Source organism: Orbicella franksi, chromosome 15 (genome assembly GCF_964199315.1).
Source record: "Orbicella franksi chromosome 15, jaOrbFran1.1, whole genome shotgun sequence".
NCBI classification, from domain to species: Eukaryota; Metazoa; Cnidaria; class Anthozoa; order Scleractinia; family Merulinidae; genus Orbicella; species Orbicella franksi.
Window position 1 is genome coordinate 2,725,580 of NC_138159.1, and position 13,654 is coordinate 2,739,233.

Below are 13,654 nucleotides of genomic sequence, written 5' to 3' on the forward strand. Positions count from 1 at the left end.
AATATTTCATCACTGCCCTGTGAACGACACCACGGGGTTCTTACTGACCGAAGCTCGGCTTTGGAAACGTTCCGTGGTTTGGTTATTACCCATTTTAAAACCTGACGTAACGACAACAGAGCGCTAACTTAAAACAAATGTTCCTGTCGCTGGTGCCCCACTAGCCATGCCTTTATAAATAAATATCAACAGACCAGCGACATAAACACGGCACGTCAACCTAAAAACCTATTGCGGGTGACTCTATCGTTTTCCTCAAGACAAGCGAGGTACCGCCGGCTGTGGGTACCGGCAATGTTCTTAACGCTATTGTAAACAATGGAGTTTGTATTCAAAACAAAAACATTTTGTAAAGGGTTCACTAGTTAAGCAAAATTAAAAGCTGTCCGTCTTGTTTCATTAATGTTTTCAACCATAGACTCGAGTACCCTAATGAAGTGGTGCACTCGACCGGCGCTCGTTTTCAGTTCGTGAGCTACGAGTACCCGACCAGTGCTCGTCTTGTTTTCGTACATATAGGTCGGAAAGGCACGAGCGCTAGTCTCCGACTTCTTTATACGAGTACATCTTTGAGCTGCGACGGTTTCCGAATATAAATTGATCTAACCCAGCCAGTCCTCGTCTTGTATTCGTACATAGTTCGGAAGGTACGAACCCAAGTCGTCGTCTTTTTACGCGAGTACAGTTGAACTTCGAGTGGCCGAGTATAACTGGACTCGACTTGTCCTTGTCTTGCTTTATGTCGAGAGATCGATAAGCGACGCGATTTCAACCGATCAGTTCACGAGTTAAGGCGAGGGTAAACATGAATTTAAGTGAAATTTTAGGAAGTCTAAAGAGGGTGTAAAAGGGGAAAAAAGGGGTTTGGAACACCACCAGACAGTTGATTGCCCCTAAAAGGGCACCTGACCTCGGGTTGGTGGGCAACTGTTTGGTGTACGTCTACCAATTTCTAACTTCAAATTCTAATTTTAAAACAACATCAAATCTTCAAAATTTCTTATTTCCATAAATTTTACTAATCCTTTGAGAAAAACTATTTATCCTGAAATATACCCAAAAATCACCAAAAAATTTACAAAACAGCCTAAAACGTAGCTACGTGAAATGAGCAGAGAGATTTTTCACCGCTTGAAACGTGAACGAGATATTTACATTCAAACCATCATACCCAGCAAAAATACGGCCTTCATGTTCACCCCCGCCTTAATTTTATGTATTCTCGCCACTTCAGAAAGCTAGGCAGGGCGCAGTCTCCCGCCAATTCTTGCAATCTAGTTCCCAGGGCTTCTTTATTTACCCTCTTGAGGGAAAGACTGGGATTAAGTAAGTTACGAGCTGTGGAATGAAAAACTCTCATTGGTTACGACATTTACATTTCCACGACTCAATATTCTTTTGTTAAGTTAAGTTTGTTTGTTGAAGCATTCTTAACTCACTAAGCTCGAAGAGTCACGTTCGAATTAAACAAAACAGCAAAGGTCAAACGAAAACTGTCTATTAATCCGGAATGAAAGTGATGCTCATAAAAAAATGTGAAAAAAATTCAATGTTTCTTTATGCTCGGATACACGACATGTAAACAATGTAATCAGTTTGTGTCACTCAAAAGAGGGAAAAGTATTTAAGGGTGGGAACAGCCAAAGAACTCAACAAATTTCTGCTTTTCAATACTAGAATTACTCGACAGTGTTGTCAACAAAGTTGTGACTAAAAGCTGACAGAAACTATGCTATACAGCCGGAAAAAAGTTGAACGTTTTTTTTGTGTTTTAGTTCCAGCGGAAAACCGCCATTTACCAAGAAATTAAACGAATTAAACTCAACTAGAAGACACCAATCCGTATCTACTTGCATAAAGGACTTTTATTTACAAAACAAACGGATCGATGGTAAGATCGTAACGCAAATTGAATTCGCGAGACCGTGCGGCGATTGGGCGCAAACATTTACCTTGGCATTAAAATAAGTCAAAACTTTTAACCCCGCTTTTATTACTACACAACGAAAGTTAAACCCTTGTTAGCGACAATGCGCTCTACTCGAATTACTAGGCATAACAGGCAATGAATTCAACAGCCATGCCGAGTGATTTTATGTCGCAGGGCTCTCATCGTAGTATTGGTATTATTATCATCGAGGTTGCGGTGTGCATTTTGATTGACATGATGGCGCTTTTTGGCAATGTGTTGGTTTCCTTGGCGGTGATTCGCAGTCCCAAACTGCGCACTTCAGCAAGTATGTTTATTCTCGCTTTAGCTATCGCGGATGTTCTTATGGCGTTAATCTGTATCCCTATTACTTGCGGGATACTTGTGTCCGAAGATTGGATAAACATTAGCGCGCTCTGTGACATTCAGGGGTTTGCTATTTTGACTTTGGCCTTGATGTCCATAGCCACTTTGGCTCTGACGGCTTTAAACCGCTTTTTTCGTGTGGTGAAACCTGCAATTTACAAACGCTTCTTCACCAAAAAAAACTCTCTGCTTCTCATAGGAGTGGTGTGGCTTATGATCATTGCATTCTACGCGGGGTTACTTGTGAGCAAGGCGACTCACGTGCGTGATGAGCCTAGTTACGCGGTTTGTGCTGTGGCGCACACCCTCGTGCAAACGTTAGTAGAGTTCGTGTTTTTTATTCTCGCCTTTATAACAATTGTTGTAAGCTACTCGCTTGTGTTCGTTCGCATAAGAAGGCACCAGCTTTCTATGGTCTCCTCGCTCTTGGGACAAAATAGAGATTTGAATATCTCCGTGGAAGAGATTAAGATCTCCAATCTTCTTTTCATGACTGTTCTCGGATTCGCGATCTGTTGGATTCCAAGTTTAGTTGTTATCACAATGGATCGCGTATCCCCTGACACGACACCGCCTCGCTCCAGGACTTTACTATGCACGTATCTCAGCTACCTCAACGCAGCCTTAAACCCCTTTATATACGGTGTCATGAATCGTTCCTTTAGAGCGGAGTACAAGAGGATCCTTCTCTGCCGCAGGACGCAGATTGATGTCCATCAAGCTGGGAGCAAAGCTATGAGGACATTTAGAAACACCGCGCGCGCTGCAGTGATATGGAAAGCAAGAATTGCTTTAGATGACAAACTAGATATATCAAACGTCGCGTCGCATAAGGAACATATTTCCGATACAGTACCAACGGAGAATGGAGATATACTTCTTGGAAATTCTCGCAGTTCATCGCCTTGTTCTGGTGTGGTTACGTTCTCGCATATTTCCCGCACTTCGTCGCCAACTCTAGATTGAAAAGGGAATTATAAAGCCAAAAACGAAAAACACTGTCACCCAAGACTTGGGTAAAAACGTTGCATGAAGGCCTCAATCCATGTTCAAGGTTTGTGTCATTTTTCTGATATGAAAAATCACTTTTAAATTCAACGAAACCTCAAAATTCTTGTCTTCTAGGGTAGAAGAACACAAAATTAGTAGTAGTACACTGAAAATAAACAAGGATAATCGGGATTGAGGCAGATTAAGACGGATTGCGAACGACCAACTTTTTCAAGCTGAGTCGTCGTGACGTACTGACTTTCAGCAACTGGGCTGCCTCGTCCCCGGGCGCCGTTGCGTTTCGTCGGAGAAGAGTGGGAAACAGAGCGCGCAGTTCTTCATGGTTCATCACTCCATGCGCACCGAGTTCAAAATAACGAGAGGAGTCGGGACATGAGGCAGCCAACTAGGAGTATCGGAGTATTGTTCAAATCAACGACCAATCATAAATTAGTTACAGGAAAACTAGAAGCGGAGAAAAACACAAAAACGTTTATTATTTTTCTGTTATTAAAGCTCTCACAGTGGTTATCTAAAACCAGTGACTCAGTAAATAATTATAGATAAAGTAATTGTAGATCTTCAAATACCAAACTGTTTACTCCTCACTACAGTCAAATTATTAAACAAACCACTCATTGTACAAAAGGCTCATAAAATCATACAATTAAATATTGCATGGACAGAAAAAAGTGTACAAGAACCCATTACTTTGAATATCATAAAACAGGAATTCACATCAATATTAGAAACAGGCCCGAGTAGTAGGTAGGTAACAATAATATTTCCTTTTATATAATAATTAAATGAATGCGCGCGCTCTGATTGGTCAATCAGCTATGGTTTATTGTGCCAGTAAACTCATGGAAATTTCGCATGTTTGGAGGCATGATAAACCACTTGGGATGTTGGAAAGACACGAGAAGAATTCGTATATCACGAGCCTGCGGCTCGTGATTTACGAATTCTTCTCGTGTTCTTCCAACATTCCAAGTGGTTTATCAGCCTATAAACCATAACAACTTGCCGTCTATTGCTTAGGTAACAGAGAAATACGTTTGGAAACTATACATGTGTTCTTGCTAACATTGAATACGTAAATCAACTAAATTTTTACCAAGTTGAGCGCCCAAAAACCAAATTTAATCAAAAGAAACTGAATTAAATCCCTGGATTTTACAAAGGGAAAGTCGTTTATGTATTTCTCGGTAGCATTGCTTATTTGTCTAAGTTCATTTTGCTTGCGATTATTGTAATCGGTATTTAAAATATTTCTTGTCTAACGACAATAGTCGATCTGCCGCGTTTTCGCCATCTTGAAACACACAACTATTTGGTATTAATACATTATAAATGCTTATTTCGTGTCATTTTGGCAAGTAAATATTCTAGCAACACTATATAAATACCTTATTAAATGATATTCTGTTAAATGAAGCGATCTCATTCACGTATTTTGCAAAATATAGCCTGATTCTGAAAAATGAATCATTACATTTCAACGGAAAATCATTTAATAAGATTTCAAATCATAAAATAAGAAAAATGCTACGCTCGATTTGATTGGTTTAAAGCCACTAAGAAACATTACTGATGGAAAAATACTGTTTTGAAGAGGCGAGGTTCCTTTATACATAAGAAGAAGAAAACACTCAGTTTTGCTAATGTTGTCGATGTGTGAAATACTTGTCTGTGTCTGGCAGCGGGAGGACTGGAAATAGCCCTGAGAGCCCGCGTTAGGAAGCGACGACCGCCTCCTTTCCAGCGGGCCGCTAGCCTTCCCAGACTCGTTACGTTTTTTCTTTTAACTTTGATGTGCTAAGCTGGTAAAATATAGCATTCTACAGAACTTTCGTCGTAGATAAACTATGTGTGACACAACCGAAATGCAATTTTTGGCGTCATATTCAAACTGCTCCCAAATTCCACGAAACTAAGCCAACATATTTCATATCACTCAAGGTCAAGTTCACAACAGGCCTTCTCGAGCTAAACTGAGACTGCCAACCCTCTGTAATCACAAAACGTTTGCCTGTGTGCTGCTCTACATATACTAAATGTGTGAGCAACACTCTCGCTGCATTGAAATCGTGCTTTACTGAAGTTAGTGTTGCTTTCTAAAGTATCCTTATTTTAAATTCACCGCTATAAAATGGTTGCGGCCCTGTGTTCCTCAGGGAATCAAAAGGCTTAAGCAAGCTATAAAATGGTTAACACTGTTTGGAGTTTCTTCACAAATCAATGACATGAAATATTGCTTACCTCTTTCTCCAAAAAGTACTTTGGTTTTTGGTTTAGTTTACGATCTCCAAAGAGCTAAAAACGGCACAACTATTTTTGAGAACACTGTCAAATGTGCACGTGATTTCATCGTGAACAGAACATGAATTATGCATAATGCAAGTGACACGACTTTGAATCTTTGCACGGGATTTAATTAGCACACTAAAAAACTTGAAGCAGCCTTTGATTACTCCGCGCAAAGCAGCGATTAATCAGGAAAGTAATCTGATTGAGGGGCTCTTAGATTTTGAAAACTGGAACACCACAGGGTGTTCAGTTCAAGCTACAATAATGAATATAAGATCAATTCTAAAATGTGAACAACGACACTGCTTATTTAATAGCTATTCGGCAACTGTAAATCGCTGTCACGCTGACAACTTTCAGTAGAACAGCATTTTTTTCAGAAATAGAGTGGAACCCCGTTAATCTGGTCACCAAAGGGCCACAAAAATCTGGCCATATCAAGGGGGGGGGGGGCGGGGGGGGGCGGGGCGTATTAAAGGGGTTCTTTAAATAAGAAAATGACTGACTGAGCTTTTGTTCGGGCCGGAATACAATGGCCGTAATACAAAGGTGACCGTATTAACGGAGATGTCGAGTATAGAGAAACTCATTCACTAAGGGATATCGTCTAGATATAATACCAAATTCTCTCAACTAACATTACAAGCAATCTGTGAAAATCACTTAGGAGAATTTATGTTTCGAAATACGGCCTAGAGTAGTAAGTTCAGGTGAAGATAAACGAGCATAACGACTTGGAAGGCGAGATGTAAAACTTTCCAATGTTTCATTGCTTGTGTATAACGTTTAGGCCGGTATCTTCTCCAGGTGTTCGAAATCGACACGGTCCTTTATATATAGTCTCTACTAAACCCCAAAGCTCTGTTTGCACGCATAACTAACTTATAACATTTCACTACCTTGGTCCACTGAATCTCTCGCATCCGTGTAACTAACCACATCCGAACCCGGCGGGGACGCTGAAGGCGTGGACTCGCGGTACTTCCCCGCTGTGCGCATTCGATCCACCGCCGAAGGAAACAGGCCAGCTTCAACCAATCCAAGCCCTGAATCATGACGCGGCAGACTGCTCGTTTCGGAGTGCTGAATGGTTGGCGTAGAGACGTAGTTGTTTTCCTTCTTTTCATGCATCTCGTACTTGGGCGGGGGCTGGAACTGAGGTTTTCGAGGTCCGATGGATTCTTCCGAGAAGGACTCGGACAAGTTTTCGATGCTGAACCTCTCCCTCTTCGTGATGCAATGGCATTTGAAGAAATGCCAAAAATGGCGTCTGAATTCCGGGTTGTAGACAAAGAACAGAATGGGGTTTGCGATAGTGAGGCCATATGTGAAGATGTTCAAGACATACGTGGCGTCTTTGAAGTAAAGTTTTTCGTCGCCGTTGCCGAAATCCTGAATTAACGACATGATTTGATGAGGCAGAAGGAAGAAGGCGAACACGATGACGTATGATGCCATCATTCGCACGATACGGCTATGGCGGTCTCTTCTGCTGGCGCGTTCAGGATCCAGGATTTTATAACTGAAGTAAAACAGATAAAATAAGTAATGACAAGATTTTGTTCGTGCAAGGCAGCGTCCACACTACGCCGGAGAAATTGGAAAACGCAGCTTTATTTCTACGGTTAGGCCTACCGTCCACGCTAATCCGTCACGAAAACGGAGCTTTTCCAAAACGCTCTTCAAACCGGAGAAATTTGAAAACGCCGGCTTTTCGTTTTCGTGTGGACGGAACATTTTCAAAAGGGAGCTTTTTGAAAACGAAGGCGTCACGATAATCATGTGATTTCCCTGACCGAGGTTTCCTCAAACACAAATCCAAAATGAGCGGTGATTGTAGCGTTTTTAAATTCCTCCGGCGTAGTGTGGACGGAAAACATTTGGTGCGTTTTCAGAGTGAAACCTCCGTTTCAAATTCCTCTGAAGTAGGCTGGACGGAACTTATTCGAGGTGATTTTCACGTGCCCTCGTGTATTCGCCCTCAACCAACCCTGAAAAATGTTAGGCTACTTGTATTTTACTGATAAGACGATTACCTTTGGAGTCGTCCCCAGACCATCACGTACAAAATGAGCAGAGCGATAAGCGGCAGTAGGTAATCCAGCAGCAACAGAGAGATGGTGTACCCCTGACGGCTTGGTTGCGAGTTCCAATTCCTGTCACAGGTATGGTTTCCGTAGTTGTAATCCAAGTTTAGCACCAATGGAATAACTGTTATGATACCCGCAATCCATATAAAGAACGTGGTCACGACAGCGTAGATGAATTTCATTTGACCAAGGAGATTTCTGTAATGGAGAAATTAAGACTGAGGTCAACATCGCTCCTCTGTCACCGCAGAGGTTCCCGAGGGGATCACAGAAGAGAAGGGCGAAAGAAAGGAAAACGTTTTTCAAATTGCCTTCTTGCAGCCAGCCCCACCTCCCCCTCCACTTCCCGCCCAATAATGTCGGACTCTGTCCTCAGTTGAGGCCTCTTTTGTGCTGCCTTGACCATGTGGGCTCTGGCAGTTTGGAGGCTGGCGAACGGGAATAACGGAAACGCGGGGGGAACTCCGGGAAGGTGGAATTTCCCATCGTCCTCCAAGCGTCTTCCCACTCCCAATTCCCTTCCCCCTCCCCTAGGAAGCCTCAGTGGAGGAGAGAGAATGCCGGACCAGATACATGAGTATAGAAAGTCACGCACTTACTTTGACACGCCATAGAATCTATGATACGCCAGAGCCACGTAAGTGTACACCATAGCCTGCAACGAAGCAGTCTGTAATGGCCACAGAATCTTGCACCCCCCGGGACCGAACGGCCACGTGTCCGACTCCTGCCAGACAGCGTCGAATGGAATGGAGGCTAGCACGAGAACGAGGCTAGATAAGGCGAGGTTCTGCATCAACACGATAAAACTCTTGGCTGTTTTTCTGTGTCGGCGAAATTTCCTCCAGAGTACTAAGAGCATGAATGTGTTGGCCAGGACACTGATTACTAGGATCAGAATGTACATGACGAGTTTAAAGCGTCGTAAGTGTTCCTTCACGACTGCTGACTCCGTCGGTGGAGGTTCCGTTGTGGAATGAGCCATTTCGAATTTCAATCGGCTGTGAAGTAAAAGAACATACAACCATGATTGTGAATTTTAATTCCACTTGGAAAACAAAACCTTTCTTGAAGTACTTTGCTTTACACATTTTTTTTCTTTCCCTATTATAGTGTATTCCTCTCGCTTTTCAGTCGTTACAGTGTGACTACCAAGGGCACTTAACAAAATTCTTTGCAAATTGACCAATGGCATTTTAAAATGTTTAAAATAGTTACTAATCAAAGTGACCTCAAATTTGTTGCCTTTGTAATCTACAGCTTAGTTACATGGATAATTTGTTGAAAACTATTGTTAACATCCACAATTTTATTCGTTCAATTTGAAGAACATTTTGTCGGACGGCCTTGTTTAGAGAAGTCGCACTGTAATACTGTGCAAATATTGTTTTTAAGCAACCATGAAAACTACGCACTTACCATCGTATGAATTTGTCAGTCTTCGTTCGCAACTTATCAACGATGAAGTTACGGTGGAATTCCAACTTTTTGAACACTCGAGTTTTCGAACCTCTCGATAACTCGAACCAAAAGTCGTTTCCCTGTACTCAGTCGAGCATTAATTTCGCCACGACCGATTTCTCCAACCAATTTTCGTTTCCTTTAGAGGTTCGAAAAATCGGAATTCCCGGTATTGTGTACACACAGTGCTTTACAAAGAATTAGTGATATCTTTAGCCAGTGACCTCCTGTGAACTCATGCATGTAAGATAAAACTCGGTGCACGTGTCTGGTTAGACGTCTGGAAAATGCTTGACCCCATAATCCAATAAATTATTTTTACTACCGGAAAATGTATTAAATTCGTCGTCGTTATTTAAACAGGAGAACTTCCATGTGGTCCTGTCAGCGTACTGTTTATTATGCTGTACAAGGTGGTTCTAACTTTTAAGTCTGTGGATGAAATTCTAGTGTGATGATTTAAATGGAAGCTATTGAGGATTACTTTCATGTGGTACTGTTTATTATGATGTACAAGGTGGTTCTGACTTAATTTAAGTCCCCGGCCGGCGTATGACCATTCGGATAAAGACTATTCAGAGGAAATCTAATGTTCTGCTCTCTTTGAAACTTAAACTGCTCTAAGGTTATCGATCTCAGCGCTTTTGGAGAGAGATGATTCAAAATGAAGTATAGTCACACAAATGCACAAACGAAGCAAGAAATAAGAAAGATTCGTGAACACGAAAGTATTACCTTGCTTCCACAGCGCGCTAATTGCTTTCTGTCTGACCAGTTGGCTTATTTAAACGATTTTAGCCAATATACACTTCCTGTTTTTCTTTCCCGCATAAACGGGGCTTTGTTGCCATACACTGATCGGGGCGCAAGCATACCATAGATCATTCAATTATTGTAATGTGCAAAATCGCCTTCAATTCGAAGCCAAAATAATTCTTTCCCCCCCCCCCCCCCCCCCAAATAATAGTTTATTGCGGTAGAAAAACACTCACGGGATGAAAATAAAACAAACCGGCAGAAGGATGATGAAGATTGGAGAAGACTGAGTGGAATTCGAACGAAAAATTCGATCAGACAATTTTTTTTCCTAATATGCTTTTCGTGACACAGTTCTTTGAAAGATAACATAAAGAGGATTCCCAGGAAACCGGAAATTTAACTGAAATCGCTTTTCATTAATCCTTAAATTCTCAATTAATATCATGGTTTGATGTAATTCTAGATTCCCAATAGTAAAATCGAAGCAGTTTACGGCAATCGGTAATGAGAATTAATATTTCGAGATTCACATTATCTCCCTTGAGTGGTTTATTTGACGTCACAAAGCCGGTCTTTTATTACGTTGTTTATAAAGAAATGGTAACGGACGTGCAAATTTGCATGCTTGGAGACCGCTTTGATTTGGAGATAAACGTTTGAAATTTTGGAATTCTCTGCTGAATACTTAAAGAGCTAAAAACAACATTAATATATTGTGGGTGTCATTTCAAACACACACTAAAGCGGAAAGTCTCCGCGCTGTTGCGCAGTCTTTTGTTTTTTTCAACTAATCTTTTGATTAGTAACGGGCGGCCAATATGTTCACAAAAATTTCATTCGGTAATTATATCATAAATGCTTGTTTTTAAAATGTTTCGGCCAGTGTGAATCTGGCTGAGCACAAACAGTTTTGTGCCTATCTCTTTAATTAAACAAATCAACCCCGTTCTAGGGTCCTACAAAGACATTCTTTTAGAATGTGTGACGATCAATGAATGAATTTGCTTACAATTAATTTCTCGTATCGCTTTTCTCCTCGGCTTCTCATAGAGAATTTTCTTCTGGCTGATATAACTTTCTTTGTGCAAACGTCAGAGAGGACTCTTTTGTACTTGGGATCTTAGATCTGGGGTTAGGTCTTAGGTCTTACTTTTCGTAACGTAACACGTTCTCAAAAAATTATCTTCTAGCCTACTTGTTAAATATGTCAAAATGGGATGCTTCGACAAGTGTTTTCCTTCGAAGATCGGGTCTTGTAAAGTCTTGTTCAAATTATCTCCTATCAAGGTATATTAAAAAACAGACTGGGATTTTCTGCTTCATAATCTTGCTCAGCAAGTTCGCTTACTGTTACAAGTACAAACCACTGAAGTTTCGACTGAATTTACAACTATTTACTACGGAAAGGCTAAATAGCTCCAAGCGTCGGTGTGAAAAATTGTTTAAAGTTTATTTTTGCAATTTTTTCGGAAATTTTGAATCAGTCTCAAATTTGATTTTAAAAAAAATCATTTCTCTTGTTTTTCTTGAAAATGAAACAACGAATTACGGGATGAAACCTGAAATCCCAAATTTAGAACAGTGCTGAACTATGCAGAAAAGTTTGTAGGAAGTTAGAAAAATGTTCAAGTTAGATGTTACACAGTTTTAAAAAATATATACCCTGAACACTAATATTACAAAAGCTACAAAATTATGTTCATATTCTATAACATTTCAATCAACATTGATAGTTTCAAACAATCAGCTCTCATAAAGTATTTAACACTATTTGTTTAGCAATCTTTACTGAAGAAAGGTCGGTAACTACATATAAAGACATTTTAACTACAGTTTTTTGAAGTCAGATTAAACCCCTGTCATGAGGTCCTCAGTAATATTTTGATCTTTCACAAGATATTCATGTCCCTCCCATAGAGGGTTTTTTGGTTTGAATCCCCTATCCCTCTCGAAATACCAGTTTCTATTCCTACTATCCTTTAAAAAGTTTGGCTACTGAGTCCCCTATCCTCCTTGAAATTTGGGGTGGGTATGGACATTTTCTGGAACCACACAATGGTTGAAAATGTCTTTATTCACTCTGCTGGGACAGTGGAAGATGCTGAAAAGATATCCAACAGATGTATGTGGACGAAAACTTGATTTGAATCCAACTCAGTTTTGCTCATCTTTCAACACGCATTACAACATGTGTTGTGGTCGTGTAGGCAACAACATGCAGTAACAAGACCCTACAATGTTATATTTTACTCACATTCAAGGATGTTGAGTCGACGAAAGCATGAAATCAGAAGTTGAAAAATTATTTTGATAGCTGCTGAAAACACGAGCATACTGGTAAACCGTTTGATAACCAGTACAAATATTGTTATACTCATAGTGAGTCTAAACAAATGCTAAATCTCGCCATGACTTCTACGATAACATTTACAGCCCGCGCGGTCATCTACCAACGATTATTAACCTCCGCCACGGGAGCAGCGCAGATGACTAATAAGCGCACATTTGAACTGCAGGGCATAATTCCTTGATCAGAAAATCCAAACGTCGAACATGTCTGAACAAATCATTATTTTGACGTACTTTGATCAGAAAAACGTTACAGCAGGAGGGAACTACAGCGCCAGCGGACATATCAAAACTCACTTAGCTTCGTGTAACCGACACGCAATTGAATCAGTCGACAAAACCAGATTTAGACGCGTTCAAAAAAATATTTTTCCTCCCTCGAGGATGCGAGATCTTTTAGATGTGAGTTATGATGCGTTTTCAATATCCATTTGTCAAAAGTCTGCGTGATGGGAAGACGTTTGAAACTGGATAGCGCTGAATAACACGACAAATATGCCACACATCACAAGAATGGAGAACATATGAGTAAAGCCGAGACTGACCGGATGGAAGGACCAGAATTACATTTTTTACACAATTTTTTTTCCAACCATAACGCGGTAGTGTTCTTAACGTGTGAAAAAATAACGCCTTAACGCTCTGTGACCAAGATTACAGCAGTAAAAGCTTTATTGTCAAATCTAAACTTTGCGACTGCCAACCTGTCATAAACATTGCTTGCTAAGTGTCTTGAGTGCATGCTTTTCACAGAAAATTTGCCGCCAGTGGCCCAGTAATATGGTAAACTTGGGTTCGCTTTTCGAGCCATGTTCAAAGCAGGCTTAATAATGTCGCTAGTGTTAAAAGTGCTGACAAAAATAAAACATTTGCAAGTAACATCGGGCAAAAACTAGTCGCGATCTTTTGCATAAAGAAGTTACTATTCAACAGCTACCTACGTTCGTAGTTGAAAAGATTGTATGCCAAAACGACTTCTTATTGTCTGATCTGTGACAAACGAGACCTACGGTTGTCCAAGAAAAAACGCTGCTAATTTCTGATAAATGTACGAAGAGATTTCGAATGTGCGAGCAAACGAACTTCCCGATTTAGTCGACCTCGGTTGGGCAGTGAAAAGTGCGCGTGAGGTAGATTCAAAGAGTAACACACTTATCGCCGAGGGTAATTTCAAGCTAATTTCACACAGAACGCCATTTAAACAAGAACTATACCGAATACAGAACATTAAATTAGACACTTACGCTTTTCTTGCGTCCAAGTGCTTGTAGCGTTTACGATACAACAGACAGGAACTAGAACAGAGCAATTTTATCCGGATTGCAGTCACTACGTCAAGACATGAAGCAACTGATAATTCCACGCATACACAATACAAATTAGAGTAGCATTTTGGGGG

General features: G+C 40.6%; 2 protein-coding genes across 2 annotated transcripts; one reads left to right on the forward strand and one right to left on the reverse strand.

Moving 5' to 3' along the window:
• The first annotated feature begins 25 nt into the window (after positions 1-25).
• Positions 26-6,061, forward strand: LOC145469374 (melatonin receptor type 1A-like). Its single transcript, XM_081453079.1, has one exon. The coding sequence runs from the start codon at positions 2,066-2,068 to the stop codon at positions 3,260-3,262; it is 1,197 nt and encodes a 398-aa protein (XP_081309205.1). The 5' UTR covers positions 26-2,065; the 3' UTR covers positions 3,263-6,061.
• Positions 6,056-13,654, reverse strand: LOC145469375 (neuropeptide Y receptor type 6-like). Its single transcript, XM_081453080.1, has 4 exons — positions 13,500-13,654; positions 8,286-8,687; positions 7,633-7,884; positions 6,056-7,118 (listed from the first exon to the last, which is right to left on the reverse strand). The coding sequence occupies exons 2-4, from the start codon at positions 8,669-8,671 to the stop codon at positions 6,479-6,481; spliced, it is 1,278 nt and encodes a 425-aa protein (XP_081309206.1). The 5' UTR covers positions 8,672-8,687; positions 13,500-13,654; the 3' UTR covers positions 6,056-6,478.